Source organism: Taurulus bubalis (genome assembly GCF_910589615.1).
Source record: "Taurulus bubalis genome assembly, chromosome: 13".
In the NCBI taxonomy this organism is placed as follows: Eukaryota; Metazoa; Chordata; class Actinopteri; order Perciformes; family Cottidae; genus Taurulus; species Taurulus bubalis.
In genome coordinates this window covers 16,556,438-16,581,351 of record NC_136601.1, presented here as the reverse complement: position 1 = coordinate 16,581,351, position 24,914 = coordinate 16,556,438, and the positions used below count along the sequence as shown (strand labels likewise).

At 41.1% G+C, this 24,914-nt stretch overlaps 3 protein-coding genes across 3 annotated transcripts; 2 read left to right on the top strand and 1 right to left on the bottom strand.

Moving 5' to 3' along the window:
* Nucleotides 1–845: 845 nt before the first annotated feature.
* On the bottom strand, nucleotides 846–3,255 carry LOC306745694 (glutamine amidotransferase-like class 1 domain-containing protein 3, mitochondrial). Its single transcript, XM_079228530.1, has 5 exons — nucleotides 3,238–3,255; nucleotides 1,935–2,047; nucleotides 1,591–1,762; nucleotides 1,278–1,479; nucleotides 846–1,193 (listed from the first exon to the last, which is right to left on the bottom strand). Exons 2-5 carry the CDS (start codon nucleotides 2,040–2,042, stop codon nucleotides 998–1,000), a joined length of 678 nt encoding a protein of 225 aa, XP_079084656.1. The 5' UTR covers nucleotides 2,043–2,047; nucleotides 3,238–3,255; the 3' UTR covers nucleotides 846–997.
* An 838-nt stretch (nucleotides 3,256–4,093) lies between these two features.
* LOC306745985 (uncharacterized protein) lies at nucleotides 4,094–12,485 on the top strand (the record flags this gene model as incomplete). Its single annotated transcript, XM_079228848.1, has 9 exons — nucleotides 4,094–4,145; nucleotides 4,712–4,828; nucleotides 4,941–6,614; nucleotides 6,695–6,794; nucleotides 6,879–7,027; nucleotides 7,139–7,251; nucleotides 7,345–7,434; nucleotides 7,531–7,653; nucleotides 12,399–12,485. 9 exons carry the CDS (start codon nucleotides 4,094–4,096, stop codon nucleotides 12,483–12,485), a joined length of 2,505 nt encoding a protein of 834 aa, XP_079084974.1.
* A 9,521-nt stretch (nucleotides 12,486–22,006) lies between these two features.
* irg1l (immunoresponsive gene 1, like) lies at nucleotides 22,007–24,914 on the top strand (the record flags this gene model as incomplete). The annotated part of the gene is made up of 6 exons (XM_079228847.1): nucleotides 22,007–22,024; nucleotides 22,186–22,240; nucleotides 22,393–22,580; nucleotides 22,963–23,055; nucleotides 23,382–23,587; nucleotides 23,987–24,914. 6 exons carry the CDS (start codon nucleotides 22,007–22,009, stop codon nucleotides 24,912–24,914), a joined length of 1,488 nt encoding a protein of 495 aa, XP_079084973.1.

Genomic DNA, 24,914 nt, shown 5'->3' with positions numbered 1-24,914 from the left:
ATGTTATTGTTGGAACAATGCTTTATAAATGATGAATTAAGGGTGTACTCATACTTAACTAATGCTAAATAGCGTGTAGTTATTATAAAGTGTTACCAATAATTGTTTTTTCAAATTACAATGACACTGATCAGTCAGTGAATCTTATAAGCTAGTCCATTTAAATTCTGCAAAATATGGAGGACATCTTTACATCCTTACTGAAGGTGAATCAATGCAATATGAAATATGATCCAAAAGTGTCGGTATATTTTTCATTATTAGGATTTGGTCAAATCCTCAAAATCCAACACTAATTTAGTCACAGCTTGTTTTAGTGTGAAATCTGCAAAATCAAAGGTAATTTAGGGATTTAAGACTCAGTTTGTCTTTTTGTGAGAACTATTAAGAATAGGTGTTCTTGTTCAACAGTAATTCATTGATTTTTGTGGATTATACTTAATACAAGATACAATACCAGAAGCAACAACCATGTTACTGTAGACACTTAAACCAACCATTTTAAAGATTGTAGGTTGTTGGTATTATTTAAACCTTAATAACAGACAAGAAAAAGTAAAACCAGTAAGAAAGTCAGATCACCGTAAAATGTATTTAAGTCAGGGTTATGTCAGGGTTTAATGTTCCTTCACAAACAGCTCCTGCATGGCTAACAGAAGTTATGTGGATCTCAGCCTGGACAATGTCTTGAAACTCAGAGTGAGGCCTTCGGAGAGAGATGTTGGGCTAAACAATAATCTGCCATTTGTAATTAACCAGTGAAGACTCTTCCTCAAATGAGTATTTATGTATTTCATCGTTTTATTTCAATAAAGAAGAAAATTGCAAAATTGTAATTTGTAGAGTTTCTTTTACTGAAGATCTCCAAGCAACACATTGATGATACAACATCAGAAAAATGCTCATGTACTGTATATGCATAACTTCATATTAGACACCATGCTTATTCAGACAATCACAATTGGTAAATACAAGCATCCAGTATATAAGTAGAGACTTATTTAGCCAGTTTAAGTATCTCTTTAACCATTACTCCAATTCCATCAAAAACGTTATGAATGGGAGCATTGCACATGAATGCAGAGGTGGTGACTAGTTTATTTTTGACATCAACGTGAGCTTTCTCCACATCCGTGTTGACGTGTTTGCAGCCCATCTCCTTCATAGCGCCTGCTGTCTGAGCATACGGCCACCTAACGGGGAAAAGAGAAGGAAAGTTAGAACGGTAGAACTGTGTATTTATACACATACTGATTATGACAGACTATGTCACACACTTTTCACACTCTTTGTCCTGTCCCACAGTGATCTCACAGCCGGGCAGGATTTTGGCAGCGAGGACGGGGGAGATGCAGCACATGCCCATCGGCTTTCCGGCTTTGTGGAAAGCTTTGAGGAGCTTCTCTAAATGTGGCTGCACGGTGAACTCCTTGTTCTTCACTGCCCAGTCACTCAGGTTCTTCGCCACACCAAAGCCCCCTGAATGAGAGCACACAGGATTCATTAAGAATATCACAATTTTGGAAGTGAAAAAAAAACATTGAGAATAATTGACTCGATGGAATATATTCATGGCTGGTTCGGCCGAACCTGGGATAATGACGGCATCAAATGCTGAAACATCTAATTTTTCCAGATCGGTCACGTCACCCCTGGCGATGCGAGCACTTTCCTGCAGGATGTTTCTTTTCTCCTCTGTAGGTTTCCCCTCACAGTGATTGACAACATGCATCTGGTCTGCATTCAGAGCAAACATCTGCACCTGAAATGAAACTCTTCTTAGAGTTGCTATCAAGGCCATGCTTATCTCTTTTATTGATAAATAAATAGATAGAAACATGTCCATGAATGCTGCAATGCCCCTCTTAATGGGACTGAATCCAGAAGTTTGACATCAAATAACAGTAATAAGTTTACATTTGCTCTTTTCTTACTTTCGCTCCAGCTCGACTCAGATGGACGAGGACAGCGGAGGCCTCGTGGACCTCTGTGCCGTCATAGACTCCACAGCCTGCCAGAATAACTGCAACACGCTTTGACATGGTTCCTATAAAACAAACACATATAAAGCACATACATTTATCTAGAGATTATATCCCGTATTTGTTTCCCTATCAGACGTAACGTGCTGCTCCTGAGCCAACCTGTTGCACTTGTTTACATAAATAATGCAAGGTGACAGAGGAGTAGCTGCTGCCAGGTAACACTTGACACCTACAGGTAAAGATACATCAACGCGCATGTTCCTTAAAATATTAGGAGAAATCATTAGTTAAGTTTAGAGGTGAAAACGATGTGGGTGTGCTGACTGAGCTCTGAGGCGGACTCTTTATGGTCCTGCCCCTCGGTCTCCGACCACAGCCTGCTTTTATTGTCCATGTCCCGTGTTTGGTTCCCTATGACAGCGGCCTCCAACCTTTTTTGAGCCACGGACCGCTTTTGTGTCAGACACTAATTTCGCGGACCGGCCTTCACGGTGTGGGCGAAAAAATATGACGTAATAAATATGACTTAAATGATACGACCGGCATAAAGACAATTATAAAGTGCATGAAGATACAACTCACCATTACGCCGAATGAGTGGAGCCCTGAGCTTGTTTCTCTGCTACGAGCCGGTCCCATCTCAGGGTGACGGGAGAAAAAGACCGAGCCCGTGTGTTTATGTCCAGTCTACTGACTCTACTCCCTAACTTAAACCTGTATGTGCACTCTGTAACTTCATAAAACCCGCTTCACAAAGACAGGATGTTGAAATGGAGGCAGGGTTTAAGAGCTTTTTTGGCGATCTCAGTATACTCTGGCTTGATTTAAATCCAGAACACCGAGCTGAAACGGACTTTTAAGTTTCATTTTTTTGGGTAACGTATCACGGAACCTCTTGACGTGTCACCGTCAAGAGGTTCCGCGGCCCGGAGGTTTTGGACCGCTGCCCTATCAGACACGAAGAGCGCTGCTCCTGAGCCGCCTGTTGCACTTGTTTACATAAATAATGCACAGAGCAAGGTGACAGAGGAGCAGCTGCTGCTGCTGCTGCCGCCAGGTAACACTTGACATCTACCGGAAGAGGGTGGGGTCTGTTGCGCAAGACTCCACTGGTATGAATGAATATGCATTAATGAATATACATTACTGTAAAAATAATCGAAAATCCATCTAAAATCAACGTGCTTGTTCCTTAAAATATTAGGAGAAAGCATTGGTTAAGTTTAGTGAAGACGATGAAGCTCGATCTCACCTTGTAGAAGTACGGAAGGCAGCCTGGTGTGAGTGATGGAGCTGCTCAGCGGAGGTGTGCTGACTGAACTCTGAAGCAGCTTTTTATAGTCCTGAATCTCCGTCTCCGCCCTCAGCCTGCTTAACAACCAGGTAACCAGGAACACTTTGGGTTTGCATGGCCAGCTCTGGAGATACAATGCTGAATCATTCCTCTCAGTAACTTAGTTGTCAATGAACAATAGAAGTGATGTAATGATGGAATCCTGTAGCTAAATTACAGGATTCGTTTGTTTCATCTCCTGGGTTTGATCATGAGTTCATTATACGTTTTTTATAGAACATTTTGATAGATAACGAAGCATTCATTCATTTATGATTATGCTAAATATATACCAAAAAATAATGGTGCTTTGAGTATAATATGAATGCCAGTCTTGTTGTCGTTGTCTGCATTTTATGAAGCACAGTTGGAGAAAAAAGATTAATCAAGAAAAATAAGTAATTATGTTGTGGTCACAAACTAGATGTAAAAAAAAAATCGCACTTAGGAAATACAATAACACATTGTATTGCTATTAAGACTAAGTTGAGAACAAAAAACATAAAAACATAAGGACTACAGAACAGGTGTTTTTTTAACGCAGCCAGCCTAAATCTCCTCGTACATAATATATCATAATGACGATGGTCATTTTTGGAGTCGGATTTCTCCTCTCCTCTGTGACGTGCCTGTCAGAGGTTTTTTCCCAGTGATGCGCGTCCCGACTCAAATGCAGTCCATGGGTGCGGCTCACTTTTTCCTGCGCGCTGCTGACGTCACACGCATATGTAGACTATAAAGTTCAGCTTCACGTCTCCAGAAATCAACTCCGACTATGGCTCAACACTCACTGCATGTGTCCATTGGCATACTGGGCATCTCTGGCGGTAAGATTTTAATTGCATACGCTAGTGACACATTTTTTTCTCCATTACCATTTGCGGCAGTTGTAGGCTACTAAGCAGTCATAAGCCTCCGTCGAACTGCTATTTTATCATTACTTATTGTTATGAAAGTGACACCCTCCTTGATTTTTGTATCAACAATTGTAAAAGTATGTTGTAGCCTACAGCCTACGTTTTGAAACCTACAAAAAAATCAAATGAGTAGCCAAACACGAACATCAGATTTGTATTATTCATCAAATGTCATGGTAACTGTAGTAAAGACACAACCATTTTAAAATGTTGTTAACGTTTTAAGCTACTGATACTCAAACAGAAAGCTTTAAAAGAGCATACTGCTAATGACAGAAAGCACTTATTTTTTTTTAAACCAATCGTAACAATTATTTGTATAGAATATGTAATTGTCTGAGAAAATAAAAACGTTTAGGCAGACAGCTGCAAAAATCACATCTAAGTTTTCATAAAAATAATTTAAAAAAGTACTTTTGTGTTTGTAGATGATTAATTACCTGCACCTGGCAAATGTTTTTATTTCTGACTTGTAGGTTCCCTCTTGCTTTTGGTGACCAACTATGCCAGCTCACCTGAAAAAGACTTCATCCCCCATACTGCACTGGGGATTCTCCTCCTCATCATTGCAGTCCTCTTAGCTTATGCAGGTTGTATTTGATTAATGCTTATCACAAGATGTAATACATGTATGTGTAGTGTTGGTTGATTTGTATTTATTTGTAAAACTCACAATCCTCTTCTCTGTTTTCACCTGTATCTTAGGTGTCTCCCACAGTCTGTCCCACGCCCAGCTGTTTTCCTCGCTGTGTCTGACAGTTTCTGCCCTGTGGTGTGGTTCAGGTCTGGTGTACATCCTGGTGGGACAGGCAGTGCTGCGGCCTACAGAGCTGAGGTCCTCTCTGGTTCCCGGCCTGGCAGCATTTAGCTTAGCCCTGCTCGCCATAGGCGGCGTAGCAGTTGTAGTAAAGAAAGCAGTTCTGTGTATCATAGCTGTCGGCATAAGTTTAGCAAGTGCCCATCAAATCGCCGGTTTGTCAGCTTCAGGTTTTGGTCAGTCTGCAACAGCTGCCAACTACCTTCTGGTCTGTCTGGTGGGTGTTTACTTTGGTTTTGGACGCCTGCTGTACAGCATCACTCGCGGTAAATTGGAGCCTCCAGGACTGGGCTTGAGGAGAATAGCCGAGCTGAAAGCCGAGAAGAACCAGGGGTGTAGTGATGCAGTGTCAGTGGGTCTGGTGATGAACTTGCTGTCCGCCTCTGTGTTAGCCTGTCCTTTGTTAGGCGTGGTCCCCCAGCTTTCCATCGGTCACGTCCCCTGGCTGTGGACAGCGGGAGTCTTCCAGCTGGGCATGTGTGTCCTCCTCTACCGGGCCATGGACACACTGGCTGCCACGTTTTACGGCTTCACTGCTCTGCTGAAATTTGCAGAGGGCTACAGCGCTCTCCTATCATCCTCCGTTCAGCCTTTCTCCCCTATTCCCTTCCCCATTGTCTTCTCTGTGCTTTTCTCCATCCTGGCTCTGTTTAGTTGTCAGAAGAGCTTGCTGGAGGGGCTCTACCAGTTATTCTTCGCAGCTTATTGTATTGCCCTTGCAGCCCAGCCTCAAGGTTTCTTCCAAGGAGGCACCCAGGGTGTTCAGGGAGCTATTTTTGTGTTTTCAGCCGGCATGCTTTTCATTACCACATTTAATATGGTTTCCACTACAATGATTCCTACGGGGCAGGGCTATTTCAAAGCTTTAGTGACCAGGATGCAGCGTCTTACTCTCAGAGCCCATGATAAAGATCGACATGTACCTCACCTGGGCTACTCCAAGTATGCTGATGCAGAGGTGTTAGGCCACGCCTGTAATGTGCTCGCTGCTTTTGCCGTAACAGCCACAGTTGGTGACATAAATCCTCTGTCTGTGCTTGTTTTGCCCTGGGTGGTGGTGGCTGGAGGGGCTCTCCAGCTGCTCTGTGGTTCAGTAGCTTTTGCTCGAGGTAAAACCTTTGAGAGCACAGTTTTTATTCTCTATGGGGTGATGTGGGCAGTGTGGGGTTTGACACGATACGGCGGCTTGTACGGTGAAACCCGAAGCTTTAATGTGGCTGTCGGGATCATTAGCTTCATGCTGTTTAACTGTTTAGTGACAGCTGCAGCGCTGTTTGTAAGTGTCGCTTGGTTTGTTTACGCCCTCACCTTCCAGCTCATCCTCATCAGCTTCCTGCTGGATGCAGTAGGTGCACTGCCTTATGGTTATGACATAGGAGTCACCATCATTTTTGGTCTGGTCAGTTTTTATTGTTTCTTGGCGCACATTTTTAACAGCACCTTCCAGTCCCCACTGATGCCCTTCGGAAAACCTCTAATCAAGCTGAATGGGGTTGGGGGAGGTGCAGATATGTGTCTGCATGCACCCGCTCGCAAGGCCACGTCTGTCCAGCAGATTGCAGGTGAGAATGGTACAAAAAATTCAACCTTTTTTCAACAGTTGTCTACATACTTGATATTAATCTTATTTTTCCATATACAGACATTATGAAAAATGGTGGCATATGTGGAATGCCTACTGACACCGTCTATGTGCTGGTGGCAGCATGCAACAGACCCGATGCTGTAGTCAAAGCTTACAAGTGAGTTTCCAGTTTCGTGAAAGTGCAATTATCTGCATTCTTCTATTGATTCCATCTCTTGACTCTCTAATTTCTGGGCTTCAGGGTGAAGAAGCAGGCGCAGGACCGCCCCATGTCCCTGTGGATCTCCTCCATCAAACAGCTGGAGCCTGTGCGACACCTGCTGAGCCCTCTGCTCCTTGACTTCATGGAGGCTGCGTGGCCCTCCTCCATTAGCATGGTTATACCGAGAGGTAGGTGTGGGTTTATGGATACACATTTGTGTGAGTAACATTTTGTGTGGGTGCCTCATGTTGCATGATGGGGGTTTTATGAGTATCATATGAGTTGCTTTGCTTTCACAGGCCCATGGATGGACACCTTTGGTTTAGGAGATGCTGCTAAACACATAGGAACGCCTCAAAGCATTGCAATCAGAAACCCAGACTGTTCTGTGGCCACACATCTCATTAATCTGGTAAAGGCTGTGGAATTAATTGCTCAAAATGTCAAAGTGAGTGAAACTAGTCAGCGGGCTCTTTAGTAAATACAATAACCTTTTTTCTTGCAGGTGGGGCCTGTCGCTGTGACCTCAGCCAACCCTTCAGGCGAGGCTGACACAACGCACCACAACCAAGTTTATGCCAAGCTGGGAAAAAAAGTTAGGAAAATTGTTCAGTCTTAATAAATACAGAAGGGACCAGTGTTTTTATTTTTATTGTTTGCAGCTAACTACATATGCCTTTTGCTCGGTTAGGTGGATGGAGTGTTATGCGACGGACCCTCCCCAGAGAATATTGCATCTACTGTGGTTGACTGCACTAAGATTGAAACGGGTCACATTGGTTTCTTCAGAGTGGGTCTCATTCCTAAATCCAAGGTAATATTCCTTCTTGTTCTAAAATACACAGTTTCAGTTTGGTGTATGCTTAAGCTAATGCTTTTTTGTGCTTTGAAGGTTCTTCATATCTTTGAGGAGGTTCAGAAGCAACACAGACGTGGGCAGACAAATCCTGCTTTTGAAAACGATCTGCACCTATAAGATGCACAAAGGGACAAAGGTTCAGGAGAAGACGACACAGCGGAGTCCGGAAGTGGAAACTCAACACCATCCACAGTTTTACTGGAACAAAGTCTAGTCCTCAGAAATGGGTCATAGTATCAATACGCTACTTGTAAATGCTGCCAAATGTAACCTAAATCCAGCTTCAGTCCACGCATTGGAAATGCAATGGTGGTTGCCAAAGTGTGGTTTGAGGATAGCTCAGGTTTCTACACACAGGGACAACCACACATGCTGTTCATGTGCTGGTGTTTTAGGGTGCGCAAACTGAATTCTTTATTATGTTTTATGGTTAACTTGACTAATTTGTGTACTGTATGTCATATATTTAAAATGTCAATTGTCTATTTTTCTGGAAATGGTAGTTTCTTTACAGTACACGGACTGTATATACTTTTTCATAATAAAATATGCATTCAATGATTTACAAAAGCGGCTGCAAATATTCATAAAATACTATTTTAATATTTTATTGACTGTGTTTTACTTTATTCTATGAAACAAATACATTACAATTACAGATCACTGCGCAGTATGAAAGTTACCTGATTGTATTTTAACTGTGCCTCAAGGGAAATACTATTTGAAAATGTAAACAAGTATATACATAATGAAACATAGCCACATATGTAAACAATTATATATTCCTTACCTCTAAAGTACAATGAGATGTGTTCCAAGCTCAATCAAAAAGAAACAAAAACACCCCCTTTTTCATATTGTCTGCTCATTTAAATTGTAAGCACATGTGTTAGCAATGTGTATCAAATAATCAAGACACATCCAAAGACAAAATAAATGTGATACAATTAGAAATCTTCTCTTCGCTTCAATGAAGCGTGGTGGTTATCTGACAGTTTCCCATTTCTTTACACAGTCCTTTGGATTTTTATTGAACAGTGCAAGGTCTTTTAGAACAGACGTAGAAATAAATCCCATATATTAATCAAATATTGTCTGATGATGCCTGACTTGCAAAATGTCTCAATATAGAAAAAAAATAACATGTTGGAATAATATCCATCATTTGCAACCAAGATTTTAGTTACAAAAAATATAAATATTTATCCTTGATAAAATGTGATCTTTGGATAGGTAAAAATGTTACTTAAAGAAACAAAAAGATTATTTGATAAATCTGTTTTTCTTAAGTCAGCCAGTAAAGACACTTTCCTATTCCTGGAAGAGCAAGCTGGATTTTATGGTGAAGTCAGGCAGATGCTCTCAATTCTGGTGGTACAGCAGCTGATACTAATGCACCTCCTCTCACCAATATCACTGATTCTTGGTAGATGGGTACCAAAGATGCTGTAGAGCCCTTCTGTCCTGGGCCGTGTGCATCCCATACCAGTTTGTCATGTTTCCGGTGAGGATGCTTTCTGTTACTCCACTGTAAAGGTTGCCTTTTTACATCTACTCTAGAAATTCAAGTTTATGAACTTTCTTCACCAGGATGGAGATGTGTGATGACCATGTCAGGTTGTATCATATGGTGATTCCCATGAACTTAAAACCGTCCACTTGCTCCACCTCAGCTACATTAATGTAAAGTCAACAATCAGCGGTGGCTGTTCTTTGAGCACCGCTCTGCACGATTGTTGATTTCCTCTCTTAATGAAGTGTCAGCGTTGTTTGTAACCCGGTCAATGACAATAGTGTCATTTGCAAACTTCACAGAAGAGTTCAAGGGTAGCAGTCGTGGGTGAACAGCGTGAACAGGAAGGGGACGAGCACAAAGCCCTAGGTGGCTCCGATGGTCAACACTAGAGTAGAGGAGGGTGTAGGAATGGAGGATTCCAATAACAAGTTCAATCAGGAGAGACAAGTCAGATGAATGGGGAATGCTCCCAAGAGAATGAAGTGTAAGGTTGTCTCTTCCCCCTAGCAATTCCCCAATCAGGGCCAGCTTAAAAAAGGCACCTGTTGGCATGGCCTTATTCCTTTTTAGCCCCTGTCCTGTCCCTGTGGGGACTAATAGTGGTTTTCGTGTTCAGGTATGTATTGAATGTGATTATTTAGCAGGCCGACCATTTTGAAATACTGCCACGTTTATTTACTCTGGAATGACATGTTGGCTGGAAATTGTTTTTCGAAATATGGTACAGCAGCTGATACTAATGGGCCTCCTCTCACTAATATCACTGATTCTTGGTAGATGGGTACCAAAGATGCTGTAGAGATGATCGCCGACATGCAAAGAAAATGTGGGGTCTACCACATTATAAATGATAATAAACAGTAATCTGACTAGACAAGTGCTACCATAAGGAACTGTAACCTACAACTTAAGTTAATCTTAAAACTTTGAACCTCCTTATCTGTAAATCAATGTATAACACTGACAGAAAACACTGATGTTTCCTGATTCCTATTATGTATGTCAGTAAATGCTCTGTATGTATCTGTTTTCCTGTAAATACTTCCTGACCCTTAGTTACTCTCTCACTTGATGAATACAAAAACTATTATCATGAATCATAGCGCCCTGTGTGGTTGTTAGTGCCTCCCTATGATTTACTGATTTATGATTTATGAGTTACTGAAACCCTCCATTTGTTCTATGATTGCCAACAAACTAAACATTGTGCTTGTTCCAGTACTGTCCCTCCTTGAGGAAGTGTATGAAAAAATAACACTTGAGATGATGAATGCTTATAATGTTGTTCCTTCCTTATTTTCTCTTAAATCCTAAACAACCGTGGAAGGGGTTGGCCCCAATTGTTCCTGGTAATTAGTTAATGAGTAAGCAGTTTCGTTACGAACCTTTAATTAGTCTTTTAGAAGGGGAAATCAAAAGATGTTGCAAAATCCAAAGATATATTTTCACAGATATTTTTGAGGGGCCTTTTTAGATGATGTGTCAGGACAATTTTATTTCAATAAAAACACAGGTGTATTGTTTAACATGTAGTATATTTTAAAGTGCTATATAAGGAAAATAAAATGCATTGCTATAAGAGTATTGATTACATTTTAAAATTATATGAGGATATGATATGTTTATTATTTCAGATTCTGTCCTCTCATTGAGATCAAAATAACACATTTTGCCGTCTGGATGAGATAAATATGTTCAGTAATCTGAACTGTGAAAAATAAAATCTTCCTTTGAGCAGATTTTTCCTTTGTTTTCTCAACAATCGACATTTGATCGTTGCTTCATAACACAGTATGCAGGTCAATTCCAGTGGCTCAAGTTGCTGAACATTGTTTTCAAACTCCCCAACTATTGAAATACACAAATAGACAAACAAAAGAGAACTCTGTAATTGAACCCTGAACCCATTTTCTAGGAAGTGCCTGTAAATTCTTTTGTCCAGGAAGCTTCTTGTACATCTTGAATTATAGGAATTTCCACACACGCAAAATGACACCATTTACAACCAATGCATCCAAAACACCTTAAAAGATGATACACAATGACTCCTACCTCTTTAAGGATTGCAGCCCTTTTTACAAAACAACCTAGGAGCATAATGACATCACACATGAATGCAGATTTATTTGAAATATATATACAAAAGAAAAAGAAAAAAAAGAAATATATATAGATCCAAAAGAAAAAAATGTATGTCTCACTGCACAATTTCGTTCGGACCGAGTGTTTCCCAGCCTAAAAGCAAGGTCCTGTTACTCATGCTCGCCCTGCTTCTCACACCTCCTCTTTTGTCTTACAGTCACTCTGCCAGTTCGAGGACTGCAGCGTTACCTCAGTTTCCCTTTTGATCTTTTATGAACCTCACACTATCTCATCCTTCATGCACACTTTACATTAATAATTGCACTGCTATTTATACTCTGCAACTTGTCAGTGTCCAGTTATGTAATTACTTTACTTTTGTTGAAACAATTACTTTGATTAAACTGCGGAAATAATCTGTCTGGAATATTTCTCCAAAAGCCAGGATGTAACACAAGCTACTAGATGGTAATGTAGTGGGTCCACTACTTTACTGTTTGATCAAAAACCTGCACAACTAATGTGTTTAGTGCAAATTGGAAAATGTTACTAATGTGCAAAACTAAGATGTGGCCATGGTAAAGAAATCTACATTGTCTAACATCAGAACATTGGCATTGCCATTGTGAGCATGTTAAAATGCTTATTTTAGCATTTAGCTCAAAGCCCCACTTTGCCTAAATACAGAGCCAAAGGGATACATTTTATTTTTTAAATGACAGCATAGGCTGGGTGGGGTCATGTTACTGTATGTTAAAGTATGGCACGTTTCGACAAATCTTTCTTGATACGTTTAAGTAGGTCTTGTTCGATCACTTGGACAGTGTTTCTTGTGTAACCTTTCAATTTGTGTGTTTGTTTGATGTGGAGTGCACAATGTCTTTAGGTTGCTCTTGTCTTATATGCAATAAGAAAGAGATGTTTTCGATATGACCCATTAATTATTGTGGCACATGGCGGGACTCACATAAGGAAAGGGGGGATATTGGCGTGTGAAGTGCCCCTTTTTTTCATTATTAACTGCAATGACCTGCATTGCCCATACTGCTACATAGATGGAAGGGATGACTGACCCAAACCGGCCAGCTCCTGTGACTTGCAGTCGGCTGACATAGGCCTGGATGATGGCTCCAGAGATGAGGACCCAAGGAACAGTCAGACGAAGGAAGGCAAGATTCGTGCTGGATGAACTTACACGAAGAGCTGAGAGGGCTGCAACTCCATTTGAAAGGTAGAACAGGGCGTCTGAAGCCTGGTCAGTTTGAGGCAGCGCCTCCTGGTCTCCCTGCTTGGCCCTGCAGCATTTCAAAGCCTTCTTCAACTGGTCAGAGGAGATTGGCTGTGGTCCTACAGGGATTAGAGACTTCTCTGCTATAGTGTTGATAAGATGCGCAAAAGTACCAAACAATCAGCGGTGGCTGTTCTTTGAGCACCGCTCTGCACGATTGTTGATTTCCTCTCTTAATGAAGTGTCAGCGTTGTTTGTAACCCGGTCAATGACAATAGTGTCATTTGCAAACTTCACAGAAGAGTTCAAGGGTAGCAGTCGTGGGTGAACAGCGTGAACAGGAAGGGGACGAGCACAAAGCCCTAGGTGGCTCCGATGGTCAACACTAGAGTAGAGGAGGGGTCCAATAACAAGTTCAATCAGGAGAGACAAGTCAGATGAATGGGGAATGCTCCCAAGAGAATGAAGTGTAAGGTTGTCTCTTCCCCCTAGCAATTCCCCAATCAGGGCCAGCTTAAAAAAGGCACCTGTTGGCATGGCCTTATTCCTTTTTAGCCCCTGTCCTGTCCCTGTGGGGACTAATAGTGGTTTTCGTGTTCAGGTATGTATTGAATGTGATTATTTAGCAGGCCGACCATTTTGAAATACTGCCACGTTTATTTACTCTGGAATGACATGTTGGCTGGAAATTGTTTTTCGAAATATGGTACAGCAGCTGATACTAATGGGCCTCCTCTCACTAATATCACTGATTCTTGGTAGATGGGTACCAAAGATGCTGTAGAGATGATCGCCGACATGCAAAGAAAATGTGGGGTCTACCACATTATAAATGATAATAAACAGTAATCTGACTAGACAAGTGCTACCATAAGGAACTGTAACCTACAACTTAAGTTAATCTTAAAACTTTGAACCTCCTTATCTGTAAATCAATGTATAACACTGACAGAAAACACTGATGTTTCCTGATTCCTATTATGTATGTCAGTAAATGCTCTGTATGTATCTGTTTTCCTGTAAATACTTCCTGACCCTTAGTTACTCTCTCACTTGATGAATACAAAAACTATTATCATGAATCATAGCGCCCTGTGTGGTTGTTAGTGCCTCCCTATGATTTACTGATTTATGATTTATGAGTTACTGAAACCCTCCATATGTTCTATGATTGCCAACAAACTAAACATTGTGCTTGTTCCAGTACTGTCCCTCCTTGAGGAAGTGTATGAAAAAATAACACTTGAGATGATGAATGCTTATAATGTTGTTCCTTCCTTATTTTCTCTTAAATCCTAAACAACCGTGGAAGGGGTTGGCCCCAGTTGTTCCTGGTAATTAGTTAATGAGTAAGCAGTTTCGTTACGAACCTTTGATTAGTCTTTTAGAAGGGGAAATCAAAAGATGTTGCAAAATCCAAAGATATATTTTCACAGATATTTTTGAGGGGCCTTTTTAGATGATGTGTCAGGACAATTTTATTTCAATAAAAACACAGGTGTATTGTTTAACATGTAGTATATTTTAAAGTGCTATATAAGGAAAATAAAATGCATTGCTATAAGAGTATTGATTACATTTTAAAATTATATGCGGATATGATATGTTTATTATTTCAGATTCTGTCCTCTCATTGAGATCAAAATAACACATTTTGCTGTCTGGATGAGATAAATATGTTCAGTAATCTGAACTGTGAAAAATAAAATCTTCCTTTGAGCAGATTTTTCCTTTGTTTTCTCAACAATCGACATTTGATCGTTGCTTCATAACACAGTATGCAGGTCAATTCCAGTGGCTCAAGTTGCTGAACATTGTTTTCAAACTCCCCAACTATTGAAATACACAAATAGACAAATAAAATAGAACTCTGTAATTGAACCCTGAACCCATTTTCTAGGAAGTGCCTGTAAATTCTTTTGTCCAGGAAGCTTCTTGTACATCTTGAATTATAGGAATTTCCACACACGCAAAATGACACCATTTACAACCAATGCATCCAAAACACCTTAAAAGATGATACACAATGACTCCTACCTCTTTAAGGATTGCAGCCCTTTTTACAAAACAACCTAGGAGCATAATGACATCACACATGAATGCAGATTTATTTGAAATATATATACAAAAGAAAAAGAAAAAAAAGAAATATATATAGATCCAAAAGAAAAAAATGTATGTCTCACTGCACAATTTCGTTCGGACCGAGTGTTTCCCAGCCTAAAAGCAAGGTCCTGTTACTCATGCTCGCCCTGCTTCTCACACCTCCTCTTTTGTCTTACAGTCACTCTGCCAGTTCGAGGACTGCAGCGTTACCTCAGTTTCCCTTTTGATCTTTTATGAACCTCACACTATCTCATCCTTCATGCACACTTTACATTAATAATTGCACTGCTATTTATACTCTGCAACTTGTCAGTGTCCAGTTATGTAATTACTTTACTTTTGTTGAAACAATTACTTTGATTAAACTGCGGAAATAATCTGTCTGGAATATTTCTCCAAAAGCCAGGATGTAACACAAGCTACTAGATGGTAATGTAGTGGGTCCACTACTTTACTGTTTGATCAAAAACCTGCACAACTAATGTGTTTAGTGCAAATTGGAAAATGTTACTAATGTGCAAAACTAAGATGTGGCCATGGTAAAGAAATCTACATTGTCTAACATCAGAACATTGGCATTGCCATTGTGAGCATGTTAAAATGCTTATTTTAGCATTTAGCTCAAAGCCCCACTTTGCCTAAATACAGAGCCAAAGGGATACATTTTATTTTTTAAATGACAGCATAGGCTGGGTGGGGTCATGTTACTGTATGTTAAAGTATGGCACGTTTCGACAAATCTTTCTTGATACGTTTAAGTAGGTCTTGTTCGATCACTTGGACAGTGTTTCTTGTGTAACCTTTCAATTTGTGTGTTTGTTTGATGTGGAGTGCACAATGTCTTTAGGTTGCTCTTGTCTTATATGCAATAAGAAAGAGATGTTTTCGATATGACCCATTAATTATTGTGGCACATGGCGGGACTCACATAAGGAAAGGGGGGATATTGGCGTGTGAAGTGCCCCTTTTTTTCATTATTAACTGCAATGACCCATCGGAAAAAAGTATATCGCGTATAATGCGTATGGCCTTCCAGGGGATAGCTTACGAGTAAATGTGGCTGCTGTCCAGCTAATATCTGGGCCCCGCTTCAGCTAATTGCAGCCACTGTGTGACCGTGGCACGAGGGTCTTCTCTTGACTTGATGATCTCATGGCCTTGGCCAAGAGAATGGGTTTTGTTCCATACGGGCCAATACATCTTTTGGTATACCTAGTTGAGGTTGTAGAGAAGAGCGACCCCCTGCCAGTAGCTGATTGTTGTGCTGGATGCATGTTATTGATGTTTATGAGAAATTATTCCATTTCAAAAACTTAGAATTGTTTATTTGTATGATAAATTCGAGCAGTTTTCTATGTGTCTTCTTAACTGTAAAAGTTATCATAGTTATAATGTGCTCTGTTACCCAGTAGTCAGATTCTTCTTTCAAACACTGCTTTCACTTTGGCATGGAAGTATAAAGCGTAACGAAGGCTGAACTTATAATGCAATGTGTCCAACATTTATGACACTTTATTAACCTTGTTATAAGTTGTCATGTATATTTATAAATATAGTTTTATAAAGCTTTAACATTATGTATTTATTATGAATGTGTTTTGAATGCATTATGGACATAACCTTCATATAGTCCTATCAGACATTTATCCAAAGGGAGACAATACAGGCTCATCTACTCTGACCTAACCTAAACCAGATGAGTTGGCAGGTTCCCCCAGGGAAAACTACTGAAGATGCAGTCAAATAACTGTTTGTGTTTAGTTATTGTATCAGGGCCATTGAAACATTTGTATGCATGTGTTCTTCCTGAATCTGGTGTAATTTGTGGGTGAAACGTTATATCAATAGTGCAATATATTTCGTAAATTGGACCTTGTGATGGGGCAGAAAGTGATTGCAAGTGATTGCAAGTGATTTGTTATCTGCGTTCAAGAAGTTTAAAAAAACTGAATCAATTAAAAATGATATTAGTGGTTAAATTATTACTTTTATTACCATTTTGAGATACAAACTTTACACATAAATCAACTTCATTGTTTGCACAGTGTGCTTAAATACAGGTCATTTTTTAATTCCACCCTTAATATTAAAATAAATGCAACATTGCTGTCAACATACAGTGCAATTCAAATGAATAAATACATATTTACAAATCAGGTTGAACATTTACAGCAGTCAGTTCATTAAAAACATTTTTGTATTCGTTTAATAAACCTAAAATAAAAGTCCTTGCTGTTTTGTTTTTGACAAAATGATCAACTGAGGTTCTTCATTTGTAAAGTGTCATTGTGAGAAACAAATGGTTACTTCATTGTAACATTGGCCAAGACATCTAGTTATACTCATCCACAATCAGCAATACACACACGTGCACTTACTCTTTCACATATTGTTGATAAAGTGTCATGAAGAGGCTCTCTGGGGGAGATACATGAGGTACAATACAATCACACCATAGTGCTTTTCACTCTCTCAAATATCTGTCTGACTTTTACTGCAGGGACACAGCCTTCTCGCACAATGGTGATGGTCCCTGTGGAAACAATGAGATAGGCATGAGTTAGAAAGTGCCTGTGAAAACACACAAAAATAAAGGAGGTACTGGGAATATTTTTGCGTCCGACCTTCATCAATCTTCAGGCAGTTGACCACAGTGGAAGCAACAACTTCATTTGAGTCCCCATCACACAGAACCCCCTGGATCTTGTGTCCCAGTCGACTGTGTCAAAAAAAAAGATGGTAGGAGAGGCTGTGTGAGTGAATGTGCATTCAGTTACACCATAATATGACACATGTGTCACTCTGCTACACGAGACACACTGAGATTAATCTGCTGTACAAAGGAAATGTAAGTTCTGTGAAGAGACACTGACTTGATGACCATGGTGTGGTGAGTACTGTCTGGCTCTCCGCTGGGATTTGCTGAAGTAATAGCAAGGGGCCCGGTGATGTCACATAGGTGGCCTGTCACAGTGTGGTCAGGGACGCGGATCATGATGCTGTCCTTGGTGCCAACACGGTCATAAGCTGGTCCTACTCCTACAAAGTAATAATTAAAACGGTCAGGTAAATACTGGTAATTTAGATTTATAGGCTGAAACAAATGAATTCAGTAACACAGCATTTAAGCTGAACAGTTTACCAAGTTTAAAAAGCCAGTCTCCTTTGCTGACGATGCAGCTGATGCCTCCTGGATACACATTCCTCATGAACTCCCAGAGCAGAGGGCTGAAGGGAGGCCTGGCTGCCACCAGCTGCTCCACATTAGAGATGCAAATGCAGATGGGCTTCTCTGCTGGTCTGTCCTGGATGAGGTCACAGATCACACAGGTTGATGAATTTTACATCAAAGTCAAAATGTTGGAACTGGATTCATTGATTTGTGTCAAATTTCCCTTCTAAATGATACCAAGTTAGTAGAGTTTTCATTCTTACTTTAATACTGTAGATTTTCTCAATAGCGTTAGGATTCTTGCAGGAGGCAGCCAGGGCGTACACAGTGTCTGTAGGAATACCACACACTCCTCCTTCCTCCAGAATGCCAGCAATCTTCAGGAGACCGCTGGTGAGTTGTGAATAAGACACAGGACAGGGCAGTTCTGAAGCTGACTCCTGCTTCAATTCCTCCTAAAAGAGAGGAACATTTTCATAAAAATTATAGAATATAACAGACCTTTATTGAATTAGCAGAGGTATACAACATGTGTCTTATTTGGTTACCTTTATTAAGGGAGGGCCCATAGGTAGCAGCCTCTGTGAGAAGATGCAGTTCACCAGTGATGCCAGAGCTCCATATATGCACGTTGTTGAAAGAAGTGCGAGCATGGCTACTGCAAAGAAAATGTTGTCACAATGTTTCAATACCTTTAAAGATAGTATTCTTATTTCAGTCTATTCCTATATTTACATTTTTTTTAATGAATCTTTGTTCATACATACTTTCTAGTTCACGTGGCAGTCGTTGCAGAGTGGAAAGCAGGAAACACACCAGAACAACCTCCATGACTGCTGTTAGAAACAGCAAAACCAGGTTCCTATAGGCAGCTGATGTAGATGGAAGAAAGAAAACAAGTTAAAAAACTAATTCATTATATTTAAAAAACTTATATTTAAAAAACTTATATTTCAAAAAATTATATGGTTGATCTTACCAATCAGCATTAGGAACGCATTAATGACCAGTAGAGCAATGGATCCTGCTGTGAAACCGTAAGCTGTCCCTGCGGAAAACTGAAGCAGGTTACCTAGAATAGAAAAATGTGGGATCAGGATTTTGTGTGATTTAGTTGCAACAAGTTTCCATTAAACATATTTGTACTGACATACCTGCAAACCTAAACCAGGTCCAGGTTGCCCATACTGCTACATAGATGGAAGGGATGACTGACCCAAACCGGCCAGCTCCTGTGACTTGCAGTCGGCTGACATAGGCCTGGATGATGGCTCCAGAGATGAGGACCCAAGGAACAGTCAGACGAAGGAAGGCAAGATTCGTGCTGGATGAACTTACACGAAGAGCTGAGAGGGCTGCAACTCCATTTGAAAGGTAGAACAGGGCGTCTGAAGCCTGGTCAGTTTGAGGCAGCGCCTCCTGGTCTCCCTGCTTGGCCCTGCAGCATTTCAAAGCCTTCTTCAACTGGTCAGAGGAGATTGGCTGTGGTCCTACAGGGATTAGAGACTTCTCTGCTATAGTGTTGATAAGACGCGCAAAAGTACCATACAAGGAAGCTGTGGTGAACAGGGAGCAAGCTATACCAAAGAAGATGTAGTATCCCTGGAGAGGAATCTGAGGGATTGTTGAGAGTGTGAGCAGGACAAACAGCATGTTGTGGATGAGCTCCAAGACATCTGTGTTCAGGCTTCCCACGCAGAGCACCACACCTGCCATGACAAAGAACCAATTCCCCACCATCATTTCTCTCGCTGAGATTACTTCACTGTCCTCCACCACCAGAACAGATACCACAAACTCATCCCAAGCCTTGATCAGCCAATATGTGGCATGAAGACTAAACTTAGTCGTGTGGTAGCAGTCTTGGCGCAGATGGGCATAGTAGCTGGAGAACAGCTGGGCCACTGTGATGATTGAGACCCATGTGGCTCCTAAGCCAAAGGCCTTCATATACCCAAAGCTGTAGAAAGCAAAGATGAAGGGAGCAACGGTGTCACAGAAAAACCCCAAGGCCATGGGCTCTGCATATTTCGTGTTTTTCTTTTTCTCTTGGCCAATGCTTTTAGCACTTGCCGAGTTGGTGGTCCCTAAGAGGAGAACATTAAAGAGGGGCGTACCAAAGCCTTTGAGGACTGAGCGTTGAGTCAGACCTTTGACGAGCAGTGCAGCTGAACCGTAGATGGCAAAAATCAAAATGAGCAATTCCAGAACCCCAGAAACCACGAGTGCCCAGGAGCTTGATACCAGACCCACTGCTTCAAAAACTAAGGTGGCTGTAATGGCTCCAAAAACAAAAGGCATGATGTAGTTGACCGTGGCAGAGCAAAACGCAAGGATAAAGGAAAGAAGGATATAGGGGACCAGACCAGCGATAGCTGACTCTTTCATGGACATGCATAAATGACAAACTGGGATCTCTGTGGTGGCATTCAGAGACATGTTACTTATCATGTTAGCGGACTGGGACACGTTGTTCATCATCTGTTGTGGCATAGATGTTGTGATAGGAGTTTCAGCTAAGACACCGAAGTAGATTCGGGTGGCACCATAACTGCCCCAAAGAGCAGCATACCCAATGAAGGCAGTGCCACTCAGGTGATCGTATTTTCTAAAGGAAAGCAGTCCAGCCACCAGTTGACATATACCACCAATCAGGATGAGATGAACACCTATAACAAAAAAAACATAGAATTGAAAATATTAAGACTTTTTTTTGTATTACTTTTTATTGTATAATATCCACAGATTTTCTAAAAGTTGTACCTGCAAGTATGTTCTCAACCCCGACTGGTGCTTTGCCAGTGTTTACTGTATTGAAGTTCTGTAGCAGTACGAGGAATGCACTGATCCCATTAGATAACATGCCTAACACTCCTGGTTCACCATAGAAACTGGCTGGAAATCCATCTGATGTCGCCATCATGTGTTTGTTGTAAAGCTGACGTTCCACTGAAATATTCAAACAAATGACACAGAAAACATATTCATGAATATATGTATATTTTCCAAAACTAAAGCAACTTCATTTTCTTCATTACGCCTTTTATTTATCTTTAAAAAGCAAACAGTTGTTTTCTGCTATAATAATTACTACATTTCTGCTCTGAATATTTAATTTAGCATTTTGAATGCTTTATTTTTAAATACAAAAAACAGACTAAACTAAAATTATAATTACTTTAAGGAACATAAATATACTGTAAAGTGCAGATGACAAATTGTTAAGTTCTACAAACTCAATTAAATCAAATTGTAAAGTTATTATCTCTTTTCTGTCCCCTCTCCTTTGACATTTACAGAAACCTGAGCCTGTGGCTCTGCCCTGTTATAAGTGAAGTGGACCCAACACAGTGAGAAGAGACAGCAGAGTAGCTGTATTTAACTTCCCTGTGCGGGTGACTGGAAAGCAGCATAAGTAAGCATTTCATTCATAATTAACAGATATATACTAACATTTACCCAAAAGACAAGTACTGGTTTTGATTATATCAGTTATATATTTTATATTTTGAGTTGTAATTTTTGTATTCTCTGTTAATTTCCCAAATGACTCTAATAATTTGTGTTCGGACAGAGACAGGTAGATTTTAACTAATTACAGATATTTACCTCATGTAAAAAGCGTGGTAACGTTGTTGATCAATTATGTAGCATTTTACAGGTAACATTAAATATTCTTTTTGTTCAAGTTAGTAATACAGCAAATAAAATGAAAGACTCACCTGGTGAAGAAGTTCTGACAGATGAACTTGAGTTGTTCTAACCAGGAATAAGAGATTGTCATAAATAAGGCCTCCCTGCGTGTAGGAGGAGTTAAAAAAAATCCCCTTACCTGAGAGGTGACATCACTTCTATTCACAATACAATAAACACAATAGACAATAGACACAATAAAGAAGCACCCTTCTTCCTCCACTTGAGGAATGGCAATGATGATTACAATGATGATGATGATGACGATGACGATGACAACCACTGTGGAAATTCCATATATTTTCATAGAATTGTGTTACGGATATGCCTGCCCTTTCCTGGTCCTCCCAGCTCAGTGTCAGCAGCCATTGTGAGTCCTGGAATATATAAAGCAGGTAACCTCTCAATCTGAAAAGCATCATCCTGAAAATCATCCTTCCTACAACCTGTTGACTGCAAACCTACTGCATCTAAGATTAAGATAAAATACCAGCTACAACTGACTGAAGCCATGATCTCCACATTCCAGGTAATAATAACATATTGATAGATATTATTTTAACAAAGGGATTAGGTCTGCGTCTGTGGCATAAAATAACGGCCTGTAGTGAACCTAAGATGTGGAAATTTTTTTTAACAGTTGTTTACAGATGAATAGTAAGGATATAATGTAACTTTTTTTTCCTGTAGAAAACTATAAGACCAGCGTGGGCTGTCAGAGGACTGCACAAGTCTGCAGTGGAAGGTACACATGCGCATGTACAAGAGGACATTTATGTCTGGTTCAGCCATTACAAACAACATTTTTACTTGAAATAAAAGAAAATACTGCGTTACTTACTTCTGATCTCTTGCCTTATTTGAGTTCACTACATGCTTTGCTCTTTCCACCTGCAGCCTTGAAGCGTCCGGACCCTGAGGACACAGTCACAGCCAGTTATGGGAAGTTCATCAGTCAAGTAAAGCCCCAGCACTTGTCCTCCGTCGTGCTCCACCGCAGCAAAAGGATGGTGCTGGACAGCATTGGAGTCGGTCTGATTGGCAGCACGACAGACGTGTTTGAGCTGGCCCTGCAGCACTGCCAGGTGAGCCAGAGGGGAAATAAATAACTTGAAGGTGTAATCTCATACGAGGCAATAAGACTGGTGAAAGCAATTGCTTGACCTTAAGCTAACGGTAGTTCAGCTGTGTGTGGACAGACAAGTTAAAAATTTAGAAAAGATTATTGTCATACTGAATGTTGTCTAGGAGCAGGCAAGATTTTTATGACTTGTGACCTTTTGCTCCACATTTCTGTTTGACATATGACTTATAAAGAAACGTATTCACCTATCACTGAACAGTGATACAAAGTAAAGTGCACTTGATATGTGTGATGACACAATCTGTGACTGTACTGTACTGTTGTATTAAAATATCCTTGTGACAATCCTCTGTGTTTACCTGTCTCTGTTTTTTCACCTTCAGCACATGTATGCTCCTGATGACATCAGCTCTGTGTATGGCCGCAGGGGCACCAGACTGTCCCCGACACTTGCAGCTTTCGTCAATGGAGTGGCTGTGAGTATAAATATGTGGAATGGGCCTTTTTTTATGCAGTGCAGAAATGTCCACGCCGAGGCCATACAGTGCCTACTGATGTTAGACATTGATAAATAAAAACTTTAGTGTTTCTAATAGATCAGCAGTTTGGAAGCCTTCCCGAACTTCCCTATTGCCGGTTTCGCAAACAAAATCCATTGGCCACAGTGAGCGTTAATATAGAAAGGAGATTAACTGCACCATTTAAACATAGGCACTGTGTTTAAAACTAGCTTCTGTATTATTTCATGAAGCACCGTAAATAAATGTACAACAATTCATAATAATTTGGTTGTTTGTTGCAGACTCACTCCATGGACTTTGATGATACATGGCACCCTGCCACTCACCCCTCAGGAGCAGTTCTTCCTGCTGTGTTAGCTCTCAGCGACATGATGCCTGCGAACAGCAAACCTAGTGGTCTGGATTTCCTGCTGGCATTCAACATCGGCATTGAGATCCAAGGCAGATTGATGAGGTTCTCTTCTGAAGCCAACAACATTCCCAAGAGGTAAGCGCCTCAGAGAGAGAAAGAGAGAGTCAAAGTGGACATAGATACTGTAATTTATGTGCAGTCTCTTAGTGGTGTCTGTCAGTCGTGAAAGCTGTGTTATTATGGTGTGTGTAGTGTTAGCACAATAAGCCATGTTAAGGAGAGTATCACACAGGATTTCATCTGGAAAGTGTTTAACGCCAAGTAAAAGACTCCTTTAAAGCCCTGAAAAAAGCTGTCTGTGCATGTGGAGAGTCGTGAAAGACTAGCTGTTTGTACAAAGATGCACCTTTACACATGGGCGCTCTAACCATAATGATAGAGAGCACCCATTTAAAATGCTCGTATAGTCACACGAGTAAATTGTTTTAAAACACCTGACCAAAGTCTCTTTTTTTCTGTCCTTCTCATCACCAGGTTTCACCCTCCCAGTGTGGTGGGGACCATGGGAAGTGCGGCCGCATGTGCTCGCCTCTTGTCTTTGGATCCCTCCCAGTGCAGTCATGCCTTGGCTATAGCTGCTTCTCTGTCAGGAGCCCCAATGGCAAACGCAGCCACTCAGTCCAAACCACTCCACATCGGTAATGCCTCGCGTTTGGGGCTGGAGGCTGCTCTGCTGGCCTCCCGAGGCCTTGAAGCGAGTCCCCTGGTCCTGGATGCTGTTGCCGGTGTGGCTGGCTTCAATGCTTTTTATGAAGACTATGTGCCGCAGCCTTTAGAATCACCCAATGATAACGGCCATGAATTCCTGCTGGAGGAGCAGGACATGGGCTTCAAGCGCTTCCCTGCCCATCTAGGGATGCATTGGGTGGCAGATGCTGCAGCCTCGGTCCATAAGCTTCTTGTGGGGTTTGGCCCTGGCACTGTTTCTCCAGATAAAGTACAAGAAATCCTGCTCAGAGTACCCAAATCAAAGTACATTGACAGGCCTTTCCCTGACTCTGAGCATGAGGCCCGCCATTCTTTCCAATTCAATGCTTGCAGCGCTCTCCTGGATGGGGAGGTGACCGTGCAGTCCTTCTCACCCGCTGCCATGAGACGCCCTGACCTGCTCGCTCTGCTCAGCCGCGTTCACGTTGAGTACCCCCAAGACAACCCAGCTAATTTCAACAGCATGTATGGTGAAGTCCAGGTGACCCTTGTTGGGGGTGACATTCTGAAGGGACGCTGCGACACCTTCTACGGTCACTGGCGCAACCCGCTGACCAATGAGAGCCTGAGAAAGAAGTTCAGAAACAATGCAGGTGCGGTGCTTCCCCAAGAGAAGGTTGAGAGGCTGGTCGATGTGGTGGAGGAGCTGGACAGACTTGGGGACTGCAGGACCCTTCTCTCACAACTGCACTGA